Genomic DNA, 20,304 nt, shown 5'->3' with positions numbered 1-20,304 from the left:
GCAGCAGCTGGAGTCTATTCTTTTCATTTCTAAAGGTTACCAGTACAGCAATGTGCCTGAGTCTGTGCGTCAGAGCTGTCATTTCAAGCCATCTGCAACATGCTGCTGCTGATTATTTAAATGTTAACTTCTTCACTCCTCAAAACATGCAAGAAAGGAGAGAAGGATCATGAAACAATTCTGTAGAGCTCTGTAAAGGCTTTCTTCACTGCTACCTTCTACACAGACATGCAAAATTCTTTAGTAGGGGAAAAAGTTTTTAATTTAATTTCAGATCTTGAACTTATTTTTGTAGGACATTGCTTTAACTACTTTGCTGGTTTTTCTTTTTAGAGGCGCCCTGGAAGCGTACGTTCAATCAGTAAGAACGCGAGAAGGCAAGGAGTTTGCCCCTGTCTATCCCATCATGGTTCAGCTGCTGCAGAAAGCCATGTCAACCCTGCAGTGACCATATCTGGACAACTCTCAAAGTAAGAGGCTGGACGGTAACGCAGTCATGAGTCTTTGGTGCCACAGGGATGCTTGGGGTTAATGTAAATTACTTCCAAATATCACAAGCTTTACAATGAGACGTGTTTACCTATTTCATCTGTGAAACTTCTATCTTCTTGCTTTACCTTCTCATTATAGGAACTTATTTATACACAAATGTTATGAAACTGTACCATTTTTATGTGCTGTACATCTACATCTAATAAAAATGAATCATACTCCAGCATTCCTTTTGAATTTAGAAAGGTTTAAAATTAGAACATACTCAAATATTACAGTATAATTGCTGAATATGTCAAATAAGGAAGTAGCTCTTTTCCTATAAGCATAGTTTTAAGGAGTTGGATACATTTTAGCCTTATTCAGAAAATTGTGCTTTTGAAATGCTAGAATCATCAGTTTCTATCTAAAAATTACTAATTTTAACACAAGGAAAAATACAACTAACATAAAATGATTTGCTACTGCACTGCTGTCACTTCAGAATAACTTATATTGATTTCAACTCTCTTCTGGCTCAAACTGTAATAAAGGACGTTGACTACCCAATCGTGAATTCGGTATTTAAAATTCTTCAGCAGCTTCCTAACAGCAAAGCATCAAAATATACTTAGGATGGGTCCTTGTGAAGACTTTCACGCAGAATTTGCTTATCTGTGTAGGGCTGACTTAACAGCTAGTCTTCATTTTACAAAATACACAACACCGAATTTTAAATGAATTTATTTGAAATAATATACAAGAATATAGTGTGCAAAAATCTTAGGGGCAACATCTTGTAGACGTGTCATAAACTGAAATTTACAGTTGTGATTTAAAAAAAAAAAAGAGAAACACAGCTGTTTAGTACATGAAAAGCCATGATTGTAAAAGTTCACAGCAGAAGCAATTGTAATCCTACTGCAGCTGCTCTAATTTTAGACAGTTGGAGGAAAAAAAAGTAAAGTGCAAGTGTTGCACGTATAGTTAAGTGCAAAGTTTGCCCCCACCACAAAGATGTCTTATGGCAAAATAAAATATTGGAGAATATGTGGCAAAGACAAAACACAAAGTTAAAACTATGATGGTGACAATATCGACAGCACCATTTTTCTTGAGATAATGCTATTCGTTCATTTCATCCTGGTCTGGGCCATTGCTTCCATTGGAAAGAACAGCTCCTGCTATTGCCAGCGGGTGCAAAAACATCTCGCTTGTGGACTCAAAGTTTATACATGGCAACCCAAGAAGCGGCTCCCGTGCTACATCACACTACGCTCTCCATTTACCACGTCCCGGTAACGTGTTGGCATCTGGGCGGACTGGGAAGGCGACAGGCTGACGCTACGTTTTGCCATTTCAGAAACTCCCAGATCCGAGAATCGTAATTAATAATATGGTTGTGCAATACATAGGAATCAGCAATAAGAATCAATGTATATAAACAGCTGTTACGTATTTTAAAATTCCCCTTTTTGTACATTTTCTTTTAAAAATAAACATTTATACACATCTCCTTCGCCTCTTTCTAAAGTACTTTAGCACCACAGGATATCCATTTTCAAGCCTATATTACCTGATACATATACGAAGTTTGGAAGAAAAATAAGGCAATTTGGTTTAAAATGTTGATAGTTTTAGCTTACTTAATGTTCTATTGTAAAAAGCAAATCTGCACTCATACTACCTCATTTCTGACTTGACGGTGCCAATATTTTATGGTCACACAAATTCACAACAAATAGTAAGACCTTGATCTTGCGTCTTCTTGCCATCAAGCAACAGCCATTTTGTAAATACAGAGTCAACAGCAAAGTTCTGGCTTAATGCTGTTGTGAGCCCTGAGAACAGAGAAGAGAAGAGAAAAACAAGTTAGCAATTACCAATCAAAGGGAAATAGCCATTATCTTAAAGGTAGCAAACACTTATTTTGAGAGCCACAAGAACTTATAATCATTGGTCAGTTACTCAGAAGAAAACAAAAGGCCAGACCAGATGATTTTAACCCCTGGTCATCAGAAGACCAAGCAGACTTCATTGCTGCAGCGTGGAGTCAACTATCATTATTTGGAAAAGGAACCAAGCTGTGAATGAAATGCTTAGTTCACGAGAAACAATTAAACAACTTATTTCCTGCTGTTGCTGTTGGAACACCAAGGTAATAGGTTCCACAGATCCTATTATCTCGGCCCGAAGGCCCTGCAACAACAGGGAAAATCCTACGATAGAGGGTAAGAAACACATTCTTCTCACTGAGGCCAACCCAAATATTCCTCTCATTTATACACCAGCACACCCACCGCGTTCCCTGAAGCTCAGGGGTGCAAGTGTGAAGAAAACTTGAGCTCACAGGCCAATGTCCAAGACTCCAGAAGTGTAAAAACAGTATTAATAAATAGTTATTCTAACTAAAACCACATGAAAGCTAACAGGGCTGTCACTGTAGATGAAAATAAGATGCAGTGCAACATCTGGATGATACACTGAGCAGAAAAACAGCTTGCTCCTAGCAGCTGGGATTCGGTGAAACCTTCTGCAACAAGGGACTGAAAGCTCAGCACAAATTATGTACAGCGGTGAAGAAGCAACTTGGTGTTGGAGCATTTCTTATTCAGTCTTAGAGCAGTACTTGCACGTGGTCTTGAGAAAATAATCTCATTTTCATGTGAAAATAAAGGTGGTAATTAGAGGATCAAATCTTGGACCTGTCAAGCCCACAACACACGTGATGCTTCCATAAAATGCCATAAATTCCAAAAATATGCTATAAAAGGCATAAAATGGCTGCTGAATGGCATTCGGTGTGCCTCACAGGACCTTTCCTTCCAACCTACTCGCCTGTTCGAACCTGCAGGTTACCCTGAAAGCCCTCATCTTACTTAATGCATCCACCACCTACTAACGACACTGCTGCACACTCTTAAACTGATGGTCTTCTTACACGTGGAAAAGAACTTACTTCCCTATACAAGAATCATCTACTGTATTTTACAATTAAAGCATAACCAATGAAAGTGATTAAAGAAAAAATAAAAGATTTTTCCTCTCAATAATTTTGTACATGCTGATATAAACTAAGGGTTTAAAAAAAGTGGTAAAGAAAAAGCTTTTACTGAAGAAAAAGGAGAATGTGATATGACTGAATCACAACAGAGAAGGACTCCATAGAAGTTTTAGTGGTTTTGGAGAAATCGACAAATCTGTTTTACATACAACCTCAAACTCAGTTACTTCAACCAAGAGGTCACGCCCTTCCCCTGTATTTCACAAGGATGCTCGCTTTCAGGCCAAGAGAATTCAGAGAACTCTCACAAGATCCCAGACACAGACCGTCTCCTCTGTCTCCTGCCAAGTGCCCCAGAGCAGGTTACACAACGTGGGAATAAAAATGAAGATTTGGTCTACCAAGAAAAGGAGGAGACAGCAGAATGTATCTTGAACTAGCAGAAAACTCTGTAGCTACCATATGAACAGATGTAACCGCATAATGAAAAAAACAGCTTGAGAGAACATACAGAATTTGTTCGTTTTCGTTTCCAACAATCAGGATTTAAACGTTTCTGTTCTTCCGCCAAGGCCTTGGCTTCTAGTGTGTACATCCGTCTTTCTTCATTTTTCATTTTCTTCCACCTGTCACCAAGTATCACACTTATGGCTCTGCAAGAGAAACGTTTTAGATTGTGGTCAGGACAGGATTGTAGAAATACCCTCAATTTCCTTTCTTTTTATCTCAACCCTTTTAAAAAGCAAAAGTGTAAAAAAAAAAACAACCCAAAAAAACAGAAGAAATAAACATTTTTTTAATCAACCATGTTTCCGATCATCTTCTCCTACTTCTTTTTTTTCAGTTAATCAGCTGAGACTTGTGTGTTAGCTGATCGTGGGTCAATGCATTTTCTAGGATTTCAAAGGGCGTATATTTGAGTACACAGCAACTTGCACAAGCCAGCAAAATAGGAATGTTAAAAAATCAGCGTGATGCGAACCACCACCAAATGGTAGTTCACATTTGCTTTGCTCTACTTTCATGTTACACGATTATCTGGCAGCTTTGCTGAAAATATGTTCTCTAATAATTAGGGCAATGATCTGAACATGACCTCAGCCAAACAAAGATTTGATTAACTGCAAATCCCCGGGTCTATTTAACAGATCCGTGTAGCTTTCTCCCCTTTTAATCCGTGCTGGGGAGAACACGAGTGGGCAGAACATACTGGTAAGTTCCCATGCTAACGTTCCTACGCAGAAAGAACCGTTTGTTCTAACACACCCATCGTTACTTCCAAAAGCTGAATGAATTTTTTCCTCCTCCTTATAAACTTGACAGCCTTTGGACAGTATTTCCCCACATTATCACGCCATATTGCTTAACTGCACTCCCAAATGTTGGATCAATATTCTATTAAAATGTGAATGCCATCCTCTGGCTGAAGGAAGGCCTCTATAAACCACAGCTGCTTTAGAAAGAATTATGAAGCTACCGGGCAGGTATGCTTTGGCTTCAGCTTACAATAATGAAGGCTGCACGACCACTTTTAAGAAAAAGGGGTATACAACTAAAAGCAATCTGCTTTTTCCTATCTCAATTTCCTCGCTGGCAGTGAAGCTATCCACCGCCTTCTCACAGAATCCAGCAGTGTCACCAGCCACTTCCGTAGCATTTCACATACGGCAAGTCTGAAGAAGGCAGTTCTGCACCACACCCGCAAGAAAACGCGTTTTAATCCCGAAATACTGCGTGGTACTGGTCAGGCTTTTATGAGCCCAGAGCCCTAAGGGAGCACGGTGAGGATGCCACCGGTGCTGCCGCTAAGCCCGGGCTGTCAAATGCTCTGGTGACTCCTCAGAGCAAACCCCTCCTGCAGCAACCAGACCCCCTCGACAAGTCCATGTGCACAGCCTGTCTCTTCGGCAGCGGAATTTCGGCTTTTCTATTCAAGGAAAGAACTGGTATCCTTGGTCTGCCATTAGAACGAAACACACTCAGTTTAATTAGCAGGTTTTCATGTTTTGGCAGTATCCGGAGGCACACCAACAGCACCAGCATCTGGTTTTGTCAACGTTTTGTAGTGGGCCACTCACACTCCCAGGAAAGAACACCGTGACCCAAAGCGAGAAGGCTGGCTGAAAAAGGCATTGTATTTCCAAATAAATGTGCAACATCTGAAATCTTTGTATTTCAAATGAACAATGAAATAGTACCTCCAGAGCCAAGCTGCACCGAGGCACTAAAAGGGAGTACAGATCTGTGTATTTTAAAAAGCTTACAGAATCTAACGCAGAAACAAAAAGCTTCATTTCTCCAAGGAAATATTTCTATGAGTGAACTGCTGAGACTGGAGAAAGATGCATACAGAGACATTTCCTGACATAACTGAGACCTATTTCTCCTGACCAGAAACAAGAACACACTGACCCTACTTGCACCTCATTACACTCTGTACACTGCCTTTTTCCTCTCAGAAGGCTGGCAAGGAGCCTAACAACATTTTAGCAATGCACTACCATGGAGGATGCGAGCCCTCGTATTGCAGTTAGCTCACAAGAAATTGTAAAACAGAATCGGAGAACGCCTCAAGTTCACTCAGTAATCATGTTCAGCATTAACAAAGGCTGTTAAAACACAGGTTAGGGGATTTGCTTCATCTTTAGGATGTACACTGCCTCAAATTACTCAAGTATTTCTGAACACACAATTAGGTCCAACTATGGCTACATAAGAGTATCTGGAGAAGAAACTAGAATATGTGGAATAGCCCAACAGCAGCTGAAGCCCCTGAAGTATGGCCCGTAGGGGCGATAGCATGATGTGAATGGATTATGAATGCCTGCAGCTCACTATCTTTGTGACGCTCTCGAGCCACTTTATCTCTGAACAGTTTAACTCTGAACAGTTCGAGTTTTGTCCTTTCTCATATCCATAAACAACATAAAATGCTGTAATAAATGTAAGAATTACAGTGTATGGAAGTGGGTACCACATAAAACCAACTCTAAGATCTGCTCAGTAATCTGAAAACCACACACACGTGCATTTCAAAAGCACGAGAGCTGCCTCCAAACAGCCCAACTAATGAATGCCTCAGCAACACATAAGCAACAATAGCTGAATGCCTATAAAATCAATTAGCAAACTCTTAATGATTTATTTTGTCTTTTATAGATGCCAAGAAAGTGCTTTCAAGGGAAAAAGGGAGCAGTGTACTCTGAAGCTTACTTGTAACTCTCACCACTCTCCTTCATAAACTTCAATGTTCTCACTGAAATACTCAAACTATTTCCACATCCATCCAGCTGCGGCTCCAGTTCACTGCACCCATTTAAAATCAGCATTTTTAATTAAGTAATCGTCAACTTTCCTGGCTGTCTTTCCATCTGATTCCTCGCTTACAGTTGCGATGAATTTGGGGACGACAGATCTGCTTCACTGAAGTTACGATAAACACTGCAGAACATCGCAGCCAGGACACACAAGACCGGCTAGAATTTAGGGAAGGGTTCTTCGTACGGCAGGATTTTGTTTCTCAGCAGCAGTTACAGCCTCCCCACCAGAACAGGACGAAATACCCAAAGCCCTCTCAAAGCCCTGCCAGCTTGTAACTTTTGCCAGATTCAGCACTAGGATTTTTATATGAAATGAAATGTTTATGGTAACATTTTCCACATTATATACATTTTTAAAAGTCTGATTTTAAAATGGGTGCACATTCAAGTGTTTTAGTTTACATTTACACATGCACAACTAGCACAAACCACTCAGATTAAATATCTATATAACAAACATCTTTGTGAAAATGAAAGAGCAAACCAAGAGCCTTCCCCCAAACACAAAGACATACGACTTCCTGCAAGTTTCAGCAGATGGTTCAGTGCTTTTAGGGCACGGAAAATTTACCAAAGTGCTGTCAGGATTAAGGTCTGATCATGCTAGCTCACCAGCAACAACAAAACCCCCCTTTTATACCATTACCTGTTGTCTTTCCCTGGATACATCTGAGTATATTCAACTCTGTATTTTTTGGCAAAAAGCATGAAGGCATTCATTGGTCTTTTGCACTTGTTTGGAGAAGTGGCACTCACAGTACTTGCAGTCCCTGAGCTGTGGCTTTTGCCAGCTTTGCTGTACAAAGAACTGGAGGAAAGATGTGCTGATGCAGTAGACACACAGTTTTTAGTACTGCACTCTGATCTCTCAGCATCTTGATTGTTTGATCCTCCGCAAGATAGAGAAGCGCGACGCTGGCGAGCCATGCTGCTGAGCACATAAACTGCAGAGGAATCCATTGGTGTAAAATCATAACTAGAAGAAAAAGACGTATTATGAAATGATCTGGTATTTTATAGGTACAAGCCCTAGACAGCTGTTCGTTCTTCAGCTGTACTATCTAGTCGTCTGGGATCTTTTGGGTGAATTTGTGCTTTGAGTCTGTGCTTGATGCAGAGGTGAGTGAAGAAGAAGAGTCTGGCAGATGAACTAACACTTTTTCCAAGTGACACTGGACTGCTGTTCTGCAGGATCTGCTGGGCACTACCAACTCCCCAACTGTCTAACAAGTAGATACACACTGTCTTCAGATTTCACAACCTTTTGAAGTAAGTTCTTTTCTTTCTGCAACTGTCCTGACTGCAGCCCAAGTCTGGTCAGTGCACGATAGATACCGAAAGTGACAACTGCTCTGGGGAGAATGCGTGTTGAGTTCACTTGTGTGTCAATGTTAGTAACAAATATGAAACAATTATATTAAAATAAGCAATATAACACACACTTTTGTACAAATAACTGCTCTAGACTGTTCAATTTGAATTGTTTTACAGACAAACCTTCCACTAAGATTAGTATGTTCAAAAGCCCATGACACTGCATACTATTGAATTTAAAGCTGACAAATGTCTGCCCTCTAGTGACAAAAATGTGAGAATCCCTCCGTATTTCAAGTATTTCAACAGCTTAACGAGTTGTTTCCATACCATTTAGACCTGCAAATATTACAAACTGTGTTATTCTTCTGTTGACCAAAAACTACAGAAAACTCCAGCCACTACAGGAGATGCACAGACTATTTGTTATCACCTCAGGAAGCACCGGGTGTGAGCAGATTATTCTGGGAAACACAGGCTGAAGTCTTTAGCATGCTTTATGGGAAAACACACCTATAAAGGCGCTGCTCGACCACAGCTTTAAGACACTACATTACCACCACAGAACAAACATAAATGAGTGTAACTCTAAGGCTCCTCTCACCCACTGCTGAATGAGGCTATAGTTAAATATTTTGCCATAAATTGTTTATTTCCAAGCGCAGACCAGAACTGCTAGCAGGGAAATGCTGCAAGTTACAGCCCAGACCCATCCGTGCAGGCAGGCCCTTTCTGTGGGATGGAACCAAAAGCAAGGGTGGAGACTGAAAGACTGTCTCCAAAATCTCCTGGAGAAGGAAAAAGCAACAAAGAAGGGGTAACGCTGACAACCCTGCAGGCTGGTTTACAAGATAATGAGAAAGGACCTCCCTGTTCTCCAAACAGTCCAGCAGCTTTCCCAATCTCCTCCTAACGCAGCAACAGGATTTTGTTATTTAATTCTGTCCTGTTAACCGCAGCTGCTGCTGCTGCATGCTCCTTTCTCACAGACTTACTCTATTCTGCCCAAAAAAAACAGAGATAAGGAATTTGAAGTGTCCAGACAGCATTCAGCTGGGCTGCAGGGTGAGTAAAGAGCCACAAGTCCAATGCCTTCAGTAAGACATAAACATAATTCTATCGGCTCTCCACATGGGAAGTTCAGAACAGGAGTTAGTAAGAAGAAAAAGCCTAGGCAGCAAATGAGTGAAGACGAACAATTTGAACCCACTGTTATTCCCCACTGAAAACTTTCAAGAGCTCATAGAACTTGAACTGCAAACAGCATTTTAAATCCTTTCTCTTGTAAAAAATAACAAAAAGCAACTGGACTAAAATCAGATGCTAACAAGAAGCTAACATCGTAGGAAATGATGGGTTCTACTAAACTTAGAAAGCTCAAAATAGTCTGGAAAAATCTTTACGAGTACTCCTATTTCCTTTCTTAGGATCTTAGAATTATTCTGTTGGACTGGACTTCTGAAGGTCATCTGGGCAAATCCCTTGCTCAAATCAAGGCAAACCTCACTCAAACTTTCAAGTTAGATGTAATTGCTCTATTAGGAAAGAACCACAAATAGCAGAATCTACAAAGAAAAGAACAAATTACAAAAGCACTGTACTCTAAAGCCATACATGCGTTAGTTACTAAGAAACTACTCAGGCAATTTCAGGTACGCAGCTGAAGCACGCACTAATAGCTGGCAAACACAAACTATTATGGAAAAACTACCAGGTTTTTGAAACCTAACCCACTTCACCTAGAGGATTTGTCCAAATAATATATTCTTTGCTGTTTTATCTAGTCTGTCTTAAACTATCAGAAGCAGGGTCTGCAAAGTTATTTTACCCCAAGAAATTACTTCGCAGTTTAGCACAGCACAAAACTACGCAGCTTTCCTGATCATTCGGACTTCATTTTCCCCCTCTCATTTATCTTCTATAACCAGAAGTATGCTCTCTTTGCTCTACGTTATGCTTCAAATTCTTGTAGACTTAAGGTGCCTACTCATTAAATACGAAAACCGCTGAGGCCACTTTATTCAAAAATTACCTTTTAAATGTATCAAAAACACCTGAATCATCAAAGTTAATGGCATCAGGGTGTCCAGGAGGTAGACACAGATCTCCAAGATGCATTTCACAGCATGGAATGCCATGCTGTACCACAGTCAAGCTTGGATAAAAAGATGACCAACCTGAAGTGGTAAAGAGTTAAATTAGACAGACGGCCAGACAATCTCTCTAGTTCTTAACCGGAGCAATCCTATATGCCTAAATGACACCATTTCATAAAAGTGTTCTGATGTAGTTTCTTTCACCCAAAAGAAAAATCAGAAACACTTACTTAGGGAATTCTTACTGCAAATAGTTTATGTTTATCTCAAGTAAAATCTCACTCTACCAAAAAAAAAAAACAAACAATCAAAGGCTGGGAACTTTTATCATCAGAAATTCAATGCTTAGTTGGAGAGAAAAGCCTCCCTTTTTTTGCAGCTTTCCTTTCTCCCCCCAGTTTATCCGTTTTCCTGCACTCCACTTGTATACTTGACCAAATCTTGCCTGAAGAGATGTACAGTATTTCTGTAGTTTTAGTTTGTTCCAATTCTGGTTTTCCTTCTAAAGATAGTAAATTGATTCTACAACATTGCTTTTATCGATTTCTCGAGCAACACGGGGCAGTAGTAAAATCTGCAACTACTTTCTAAGAATATTTTAATATAAAACCAAGTGTACTTGTAGGATTGCATACCTTTGTTTTTAACATAAAAAGGGTGATCAAGTCTGCATTCTACTGTAAGCAAACCATCTTCCACTGTGCCAGGATCAAAAGTCAGCTTCAGCACTGACTCACCAAAGGAAATACTTTCTTCATGAGAAATCAACTTCAAACCATCAGAACCATAGCCCTGTAAACATGCATACAGGTCAGAATTTTTCCCCCAGAAAAAGCACACACCTTTGTATACAGCAAGCGTGTATTTATCATCTTAGGGTATATTACAAAATATCAACATTCTAGGTGTTCTCACTGAAATTAATAAAATGATAAAACATTCAAAACATACCTAAATGAATTCAGTTCAACTGCTTCACAGCACGATAATCAAACAGTACAGTCATCAGCACTAGACAAGCTTGGTATAAAACTCTTCCAGAGATAGTAATTAAAGGTGTAGAGATAACATTGCAAGGGAAGTATTGTGCTGCAGCTATTGAAATGCACTAACAGCTACCTTGTAGGCACTTGCTGAGACATTTTCCTCTTTTCCACAGCTTTCAGATCTTGCAAAATCTTCAACGTCCTGCCATTCCTTATTGCGGCCTTTATGAAAGCACAAACGAGAGCCTAATACATTTTTTCAAGGAAGAGAAAAAAAATAGATTAATGGCATGTAAAAAAAGACGGTATTACAAAACAAAACAAAGGAAAAAAACAAGTGCTTTTTCAGTAATGCATGTTATTTACCTTTTAGAAAACAGTGCCAAACAGTTGAGGGCCAAGAATGGCACCATCCTAGATCATCATCATCTGAAAGTGACGACATGCAGAAAATGCCAGATTCTGATTCGCTATTCGCCTATCAACAAAAGCAAAAATGGTGCTGATATATTAACGTGTGAGATTTCAGGGCTCGTCCTATACATACTTAGGCACATTGTCTAATTTGCATCTGTGTCATAATTCTGCCTTTAACACAAATAGGAATGCAACACGAAGACAAAGACTCAAGGAATGCAGTAAATGTGCATGGAGCATTCTCATGTCCTGTACTTGACAGGTGCTGTCCTGAACTTTTTATTTTTCATCCCCTGAAGCTCATCTGAGCCCCTCTGGATCATCTTAGGCTAAAGTACAAGCAGTTTACAACCTATCATTCCTTAGTCATCCACAGAAACACTCAAAGCACATGTTATTCTGCGGTGAGATTACTGGAAAACTGCAAGTTTGTTCTAGATAAATGGCTGGGAAAAACACAATGTCATTAACAGACAAATTTCAGACACGAATTAATACACAGGAAAGAGAAACAGGACTGACAATTTTTGTCTAAAAGAATATGGTTCCACATCCTTGCTTCTCAAGATAGCAAACAAGGTAACATGATTGTGAGAAGCTTGCTGTAGAAGGAACAACAACAGAAGCAGAGCTTTCTCAGAATGTCTTCTCTACTAAACTATGCACTCTATCACGTAGTACAACAAGCCTACAGTGTTTACTAAAATGGAAACTAACAGAGAATCTAGCTTAAACTTAACAGTTTTTTAACAAGTTTCTCTTTTCAAAAAGCTTAACTCATTTCTCATTCATCTTTACTTGTTTTAGATATGTTTCACGACAACTCACCCTTTCATGTCTGACTGGTGTTTCATCCAAATCATTCTTGGAGAAGTTGGGATCATTCTTTGAAGATCCTGGTGGAGGACGTGCATAGGAATGTAAACTTTTGCTTGTAGCTATTATGTGAACAGGAGATGATCTACAACAGAAAAATGTATTTTAAAATATTTCAGATTAAGGCGATGCGAGACTTAGCTACCATTGCTCTAAACTGCTTTTATGTGGTGATATTTCATATATGGAATTTTAAACCACGCTCAATGTACATATAAAATATCCCACCAGATTTTGAATATATACAGAAAACTCTTAGTAATTCAGGTAAGTACAGAAAACTATTTCATTCAAAAACAGCAGATATCGCGTAGCCACAGGTGACTATTTGCTGCATGTGACCCTGTGTACGTGTATGGCTGTATCTACACTGCAGTCTTAGGGAAGAGCACAAAGACAGCATTAATGGAGTTAGGAACAACAGATTTACTTTAACAAATATTGCTGTTTGCGTGAGCCAAACACCAAATAAACACCCCCACAACAATACTCAAAGGGGATGACTAAAGGGTGCAACCTAGGCAATGTTTAGCATAATTGCTGCATAGCTTCTGTGTACCACCCAAATGACAGTACTACTTCCTCAGCAGCACCTCCTTGTCACAACGTTGAAGTTTTAACAAATATCTTGAACTGAATACCCCATTCTCAAAGCAATCTGCTCTGTCATAGTGAATAAATCCCAAGTGCATTACTATTAACAGTACTGCATTTCATTTTCTTATTATAAACTTAAGAGCAAAGCCATATGACAAAAGGTGAAGCCTGGAAAATTCTAAGATCCCACAACACTTCCCGCAGCCTTACAGAAGGTGCAGATTACACATCTGAAACAGTAACAGTAAATAATAACATTGCATTAGATTTCCAACTAGCTCGTTAAAAAGCACCTGAAGTCAGCGCACTAGTAGGTATTACTGACTACTTAGTACTAGTAAATATTAAGAGATTAACCCAAGAAATTCATCTTAATTTTTCAACTGCTGCTTCGCATGAGGTAAATGCCAATAATTTCTGAGCTTCCTGTGGTTAGGGAACGTCCTTATACTGTCCTACCTCATTCATGGCTGGCAATTAAGAAATTTTTGCAACAGGCTCTGAAACTAGTCCTGTGCAATCACCTGTAAAAGGAATGAGGTTACTGCACAGGAAGATAAAAAACAGGTCTGCAGTTCAAAGTCAGAGAGCAGAGGGCGTGAAGAGTGAAGGAAACGTTTCTGGAGACTTAGTATTACAAATCCTGGAGCTAAAACTTGAAACAAACGTCAGTACCTGTTATAAAAAGAGCACTGCATCAAAGGACTCTGAGGACTTGTGGCTATATTTGCCAGTTCTGTCAACCAGTTCACCCCATTCTCACACGGGTAAGCGCTCTCTGAATCGCTGCTTGAGGTATGTTGGTTCCACGAAGGCCTTGAACATTCCTGGTGTGAAACATCGGCACCAAGCTGGAAAAGTGCAGGTGGGGTAGAATCTGTCTGCACAGCCTGTAGCTCAGGAAGATCGTCTGCAAACAAAGGCACAAATTGCCATAATTACACCCGCTGGTAAGCACTAGTTGACACTGAACCTTGCAAATAAAGATCAAAACCAAACTTCAAGGAAGCAAATAATCGTATTTTCTCATCTCACAATTGCCAACATTTTACAAACCTTGTTCGTAACACTTACAGAAATACATGCACAGGAATAATCCTATCTCTGGTCTCCTATACATTCAAACAATCATTCTAAGAGAATTATCAAGCAGCTCTAGATAAAAATATAGCTTTGATAACATGGAAATAAATCCTTTTACTAGACTGACTAGTTTACTAGAATTCTACTAGAATTACTAGTCAGAATTCTGCACACGTGGCAACACGCTTCACTAAAATACTAAAAGTTTCAGCAAAAGGCAACTAAATTACTCTGTCCTTGCAGGTATGTCACTAAAAATAATCAACGTTAGAGGCTGCAAAGGGTGAGATTTCCCAGGCTTCCACCAGTCAACTGGAATCTAAAAGCTCAGAAATGGTGAAAGCTGGGTATGCAGCCTGGTGGGGGTGAATTCCTATCAATAATCTACAAAGTTCCCATGCTATGCAGGATAACAGAGGGGAACCCAGCTTAATAACAGAAGTCTGTCACACACTGTCACGTGACTTAGTATCATTATTCTTAATTACTTTATGACTTCAATTAAATGTGTTAATATTTCATGGATCATATCAATCCTTTCTAACGTGCATACTATTTTTCTCCAGTAGGTAAGAATTGAAGTTTAATGCTCCTCTACCCCAGAATCTCTATTTGGAGTTGATCTAAAGGAGCGTAAATTCCCTTTAGGAGGAGCTCTTGAGCTGTTTGTTATTCTTGTGCCAAAAAAAAAAAAAAGGCTCCTGTGGAAATTAGGAGCAGAAACTTGCAGCTCGAAGTTCAAAGAACACATTTAAGTCAACAAGCCAGTGTGTCAGAGCTGGAAATAGGTTACAGGGAAAAGTGATAGTAAACTTTCCGACGTCACACTTCACTGTCACATTCCCTGCCCTACCTAAGTCAAAGATCAGTCAGAAACCTCATTCAGTCGGCTCCCAGTAACCTCACTATAGGAAAACTGCACCCAAAAAAGCTTCAGAATTGGCTTCTTCCGAGAGCCACGTCATTTACCGAGTTCCATGTGCTCATCACAGGACGCGTATCCCGGAGAAGAGGGCAGGTTTTCATTACACTTCAGCAACTCCAGTGAGTCATTCATCCCTGAAGTTCTCTTGTCCACTACCAAGAGCAGCTTCTGAACTGCATTAGGCATCTGATTTGTCTTCACTTCCCACACCATGTTAGGATGCTCCAAAGTATCTGACTTCAAAGAGACAGAGGTTAAATACTTGTGTACACCTAAATTAAAGTGCTACAGCAGCGCTCCTGCTGTAAGGAGCTTGTTTGCTTGCGTGTGGCTGGAACTTGCCTTGCCACAGCCTGTGACTGCTGCGTCCCAGCCTCCCCAACCCTCCCACAGCCCACACAAACAGCGCTCACTGCACACCCAGCCGCTCAGCCCCCCACACAAGCACCCAGACGCGGTTTGCCTTTGGTCAGCCCACGCTGGCTCTTCCCGCTCACCCTCCTGTAAGCGGGGGCTTGTGGTTTTCAGGAGGCTTTGCTCCCCCGCCTTCCTGCCGGCCAGGGTCCCGCTGCCCAGCCGGCAGTTTCCCTGCATCCTCCTCCCGCAAGCCAGGCGTGACGTTCGCTTTCCCCAGTTCCCGGCAGCCCTCCGGCCCCTCGGAGATCGCCCTGCTGATGCTGGGGCTGCTCCTTCCGAGCCAGCCGCTGGCCCCAGGGGCCCCGCGTGCCTGGCTCCGGCAGCTGACCTGCCCCAAACTGCTCGAGCTCAAGCTCTGCTACAGGCAAGATGCACCTCGGGACCTGGGCAGCCAGGACACAGCCCTTGCAAGCGAAGACCGGAGCAAAGAGGACATCGCCCTCAGCCTTTTGCCAGCAGGTCTCCTCTGTCATTTAGCATCAGGCCCCCCTTCTCCCCGCTGGAGTATCTGCAGCAGCCTTTTCACAGCCCTTCGCGCCCCATGCTAATTTCGGCTCTAGCTGTAGCCTCAAACACGTTTAACTGCTAACGTCGCGAAGTGGGTTGCAAAAGGAAACAAAAGAAAGCCGCCACTAGAAACTTTTCTGCAGTTTCATTTCCCCAAATCTCAGTACTGTAACATTTACACCAAAAGACTAAAAAAGGATCTGAATTATCTTCAACAGCCACAGAACTGTGATTATTCTGTACTACCACTGTCTCTAAACACTGAAAAACAAGGTTATCCGGTCTATATTAATTTCGTTATATACTGTTTTTTTTTTCAGATGATGAGGAATTAAAGCTACCATAACACTATTACTTTCCACCTTAACAAAGTGTCATTGGAAAAGTAATAGTCCCTCACAAAATAGCAAAAAATGCAGCCTAGTAACAAAGAAAAGCTCAGTGGCCTACCATGACCCCTATGTACACTTTCATGCAGCCCTAATGGGCTGTGAGAAACACAAACAACAGCTAGCAACAGCTAAAAACTGGTCATTTCATGCGAAACAGTAAGCCTACCATCCTACCAGTTCCCCTGCTGTAATGCATAAAGGCCCTGAGATAACAATTAATAAAAACCACTTTATTTTAATAAACGGTTGTAAAGTATTGTGTGTGTACAGGCAGCACTAACAATATTCTGTTTTTGCTCGTTCCAAGAATCAGTTTTGTTCATTTTGCAGCCTATCACGTACATGACACGGTTTGGGTGTCACCCCTGCCTGACATCCTGGCCCTGCCCAACCTACCTGGTCCTTCTCTGGGCCAGCCCAGCACAGTTATGGAGATGCTGGGGAAATTTCAAAGGTACACAAGGCAAGGTGTCAAGGACAGTTTGTGAGCAACAGTATCAGGGATCTTAACCTTCTCCTCTGCTCTTCTCTTAAATACGCCCAGAATTCACATAAACTTGCATTCCAAGCATGAAAGAGATGGTTGATACTACTGAAATGCCACTACTGTAAAGCCACAATGGTACAATTCTGATTTGAAAGAGGTGGAGGAGGGAGGTAAAAGAAATGAGAGTGTGTTCCAATAAACTAGCAACGGTTTGTGCGTTTCACCTCTAAGCAGCATCTCTAATGCAGTTTGTTCTTCTATCATCCACCGGTAAAAATACAGAATACCAGCAGAGTGGAAAGGCATTTCTGCACAGAAAAAGCAGACCTCAGTAACGCAGGCCAGGACCTCGCCGATCATCTCCAAGTAATCAGCTCTACAAAGCCACTCCTTGTTTTTCTGGCTTGTCCGTGTCCTTCCCCCCCGCCCCCAACATCTGCCTTGGTTTTCCTTCTATTTTTTCTCCCTTCCTTTCTCCTCCTCCTGCCAAAACAAAGGAGCTGATTTGTTTCGGGAACGTAACCCTCTCCTTGGGGCCTGCCAGGTTTGAAAATACCTGTGCTAGCACCACGACACCAGCGAAGGTCAGCGATAAGGTACAGGGACAGCACGCTGGGCGTGACAGGAAAGCTGCCTGCTCCACTTCAGAAATTAATCGTGCTTCCAAGTCTCAAGGACTTCTCTAAACCAAAGCCACTCATATGTAAGAGCCAAAAAACCTCAAGCAAATGAATTAGAAGAAAAAAAAAAAAAAGTGCCCAACTTCACTGTTCTTTTTTTCTACCCAATTAAAGCCTGTTTTGAACAGCGTGTGCTTCCTGCCTGGGCCTTGGCCTTTCGGTGTTTTGAAACGTCAAAGGGACGGTCATGAATTAGCTCGCACGGACATTTTTGGTTCAGCTTCACGTTCAGAGACTGTTGTGAAACGTGCTTGGTGGGGTGGGGGCGCTGCGCAGGGCCGTGATCGCTGGCAGAAAGTTTTCCTCAGAGCCCAACGGGTTTATGAACGGGGACCCGCGCTGTAAAACGAGTCACTTTCTCATGTTAAGAAGAAAATAAGGCAATATTAACAAAGAGACATTAGCTACGAGGAGTTACTTCCATTTTGGAAGGGCCAAGGGTAAATTAATTCTCGGTGAGGAGGGGAGCGGGGGGGGCTGGGCGGGACGGCTTCGTGAGGAGAGCCGAGCCCCGCCGAGCGCCACCGAGCCGAGCCCAGCCGAACCGTGCCGAGCCTTTCCGAGCCCTTCCGAACTTTGCTGACCGTCACCGGGCCGAGCCCAGCCGAACCTTGCCGAGCCTTTCCGAGCCCTTCCGAACTTTGCTGACCGTCACCGGGCCGAGCCCAGCCGAACCTTGCCGAGCCTTTCCGAGCCCTTCCGAACTTTGCTGACCGTCACCGGGCCGAGCCCAGCCGAACCTCTCCGAGCCTTTCCGAGCCCGGCCGAACTTTGCCGAACCCAGCCAAGCCGCTCCGCACCCCCCCCCCTCCCCCACGCACACACCACGTGACCCCTCCTGGCCGCTGCCCTTGTTTATAAACTCCCCGCCGGCAGCGCGCATGCGCGGAAGGCCCCATTCATTCACAACTGCGTAACAGCCCGGCCCGCCCGGGGGGGGGCTGCTCCCCCCCCCCCCCTTTCTCCCCTCTCCCCCTTCTCTCCCCCCTTCCCCACCGCCCCTCTCCCCGCGCAGCCGCCTCCCCCCCGCCGAGGGGCCGGGCGCCCTCCCTCCCACAGCCCGTGCCGAGCCGCCGGCCCCTGAGGAAGGGGAAAAGGGGCCGGGGAAGGGGCTTCGGGCGCTTTTTCAGCCTGGCGCCGCTGCTGGAGCACCCCGAAGGGCAGCCGGCGCCGCGGAGGCGTCCCGCGGGGCTCAGCCCAGCGCTGCGGAACCGGCCCGGCGCCGCCGGGCGGCCGAGGGACGGAGCGGGGTAAACAACAGCGGGCCGCCCGCCCGCAGCTGCCAAGGAGAGGGCTCCACAGGCTCCTCAGCGCGGTCCGCGGCCGCCGCCACCCCCCCCCGCAGCCCAGCAGGCCCCAGCCGCCCCCCACCGAGCCCCGCCGGCCGCCCGCAGCGGCAGCCCCGAACTTGGAGGCACTTACCAGACCCGTCGCCATTACCGAATTCCCCTCAGCTTCCCCCCCCCGCGGAGTCCCCCCTTCGGAGTCCCGCCCCGTGCTGACCAGACTCGGTCGTTGATTGGTTGGAGGCGACGTTGCTCAACTTGTCGCCGATTTCTATTGGCTGAGCAGCCTGCCCATCAGGAATCCGCCCGGAGGGCGGACATGTTTTGACTATCCTGCACAGCTGATTGCACCAAGCCGCGAGTCAATCATACGCAGGCAGCGCCGCGATTGGTTAAATCCATCCTCGCCTCGCTGCGAGGCATTCTGGGAGCTGTAGTCTTCGCCGCCGCCTCCGCCTACCAAGTTGGGCGAGTTAAGAACGACAGCCCCCAGGGTGCCCCGCGCGGCGCCCGGCCGATAGTAAACAAGGGGCTGTGGGACACGTGTACCGCGCCGCCGGCCGCCCGCGCCGCGCCGGGCCCCGAGATGGCCGCCGGGCCCCTCAGGGCCTGTCCGCGGCGGGGGCGCGGGGACAGCGCTCCCAGTGCGTTACCACAGCGCAGGGCCGGCACCCGGCTGCACAGCCCCTCGTGTTCCTCTGCCCCCTGACATCTCCCCTGCGTTTACAGTGAAATTAATAAAATTAACGGCCCGGATTGCTGTGACAGCACCACTGGGCTTGCTGCCACAGGCTGGCTGAGGAGACGTGCCCGTGTTTACACAGCAAATGGCCTAGTAATGGCCTCCTGGGGCCCAGCCCCAGCAGAAAGGACGTCACCGCATGACACATCCGTGCACAGTTCAGAAATAAACCATAGTGTTTAAAACAACCCATGGAGATAGTCGAGACTTTGTAACTTCGGGACTTCCCGAGAAAATTAACTTGGTGCACTGCTTTCAACACCATACCAGTCACGTAAAGATGCCTTAAATCAAGTATTGGAGCTGTTGTTGCAATTTAATGTAGTATCTACAACAGTCCTGACGTTTAGGTATGCTAACAGTTGGTTAAGCAAGCAAGCAAAAAAAGTTAGCTATTCCAGTGTAAATAATAATGACTCATGATCTAGAGTTCCCTGCGAGCTTTGAGCCCCGTGAAACATGCTGGTGGTGGCCACTAGGGGGAATGCTGTTTGTATCGTTACCACACGTCCAGAAGGGTTATGCAACGGAATAAAAAAAAATAAAAATCACATACTGGAATTGTATTCAGTATCAAAGCACACACAGCGTGCAGATTTCTGGACACTTCGAGATTTGGTTTCTCCAGGAAGCAATTGTTTGCCTGTTAGTAAAGTCATTCCAATTTGTAAGGCACTGAAGAGACATCACTTTTAAAAACACCC

General features: G+C 43.6%; 2 protein-coding genes across 3 annotated transcripts in view; one reads left to right on the top strand and one right to left on the bottom strand.

The window, feature by feature from the left end:
- COG5 (component of oligomeric golgi complex 5) overlaps positions 1 to 1,983 on the top strand; it is a 186,695-nt gene extending 184,712 nt beyond the window's left edge. The window contains exon 22 of the mRNA XM_083851215.1: positions 334 to 1,983. Coding sequence (XP_083707341.1) covers positions 334 to 448 — 115 coding nt within the window. The 3' untranslated portion in view covers positions 449 to 1,983. The remainder of the gene's footprint in view (positions 1 to 333) is intronic.
- Positions 1,200 to 19,118, bottom strand: HBP1 (HMG-box transcription factor 1). 2 transcript variants are annotated; one of them, XM_083851253.1, is made up of 11 exons: positions 18,995 to 19,118; positions 15,134 to 15,326; positions 13,757 to 13,991; positions 12,437 to 12,569; positions 11,558 to 11,669; positions 11,325 to 11,437; positions 10,841 to 10,997; positions 10,142 to 10,286; positions 7,442 to 7,771; positions 3,987 to 4,128; positions 1,200 to 2,312 (listed from the first exon to the last, which is right to left on the bottom strand). In XM_083851253.1, the coding sequence occupies exons 1-11, from the start codon at positions 19,007 to 19,009 to the stop codon at positions 2,295 to 2,297; spliced, it is 1,593 nt and encodes a 530-aa protein (XP_083707379.1). In that variant the 5' UTR covers positions 19,010 to 19,118; the 3' UTR covers positions 1,200 to 2,294. The 2 variants fall into 2 exon arrangements, with proteins under 2 accessions (XP_083707379.1, XP_083707380.1); XM_083851254.1 differs by having other exon boundaries at positions 15,134 to 15,322; positions 18,995 to 19,088.
- Positions 19,119 to 20,304: the final 1,186 nt, after the last annotated feature.

Source organism: Anser anser, assembly GCF_964211835.1.
Source record: "Anser anser genome assembly, chromosome: 1".
Classification (NCBI taxonomy): domain Eukaryota; kingdom Metazoa; phylum Chordata; class Aves; order Anseriformes; family Anatidae; genus Anser; species Anser anser.
Note: the sequence above shows the minus strand (reverse complement) of the source record. Positions and strands in the feature narration are given on the sequence as shown.

What these genes read in the sequence shown, in the direction of transcription:
- HBP1 (XM_083851253.1), bottom strand. An exon ending in TGATGAGCACATGGAACTCG is followed by an intron (nt 13,992 to 15,133) that starts GTAAATGACGTG and finishes CTTTGTTTGCAG; the next exon opens with ACGATCTTCCTGAGCTACAG. An exon ending in TTGGCACTGTTTTCTAAAAG is followed by an intron (nt 11,438 to 11,557) that starts GTAAATAACATG and finishes AAAATGTATTAG; the next exon opens with GCTCTCGTTTGTGCTTTCAT.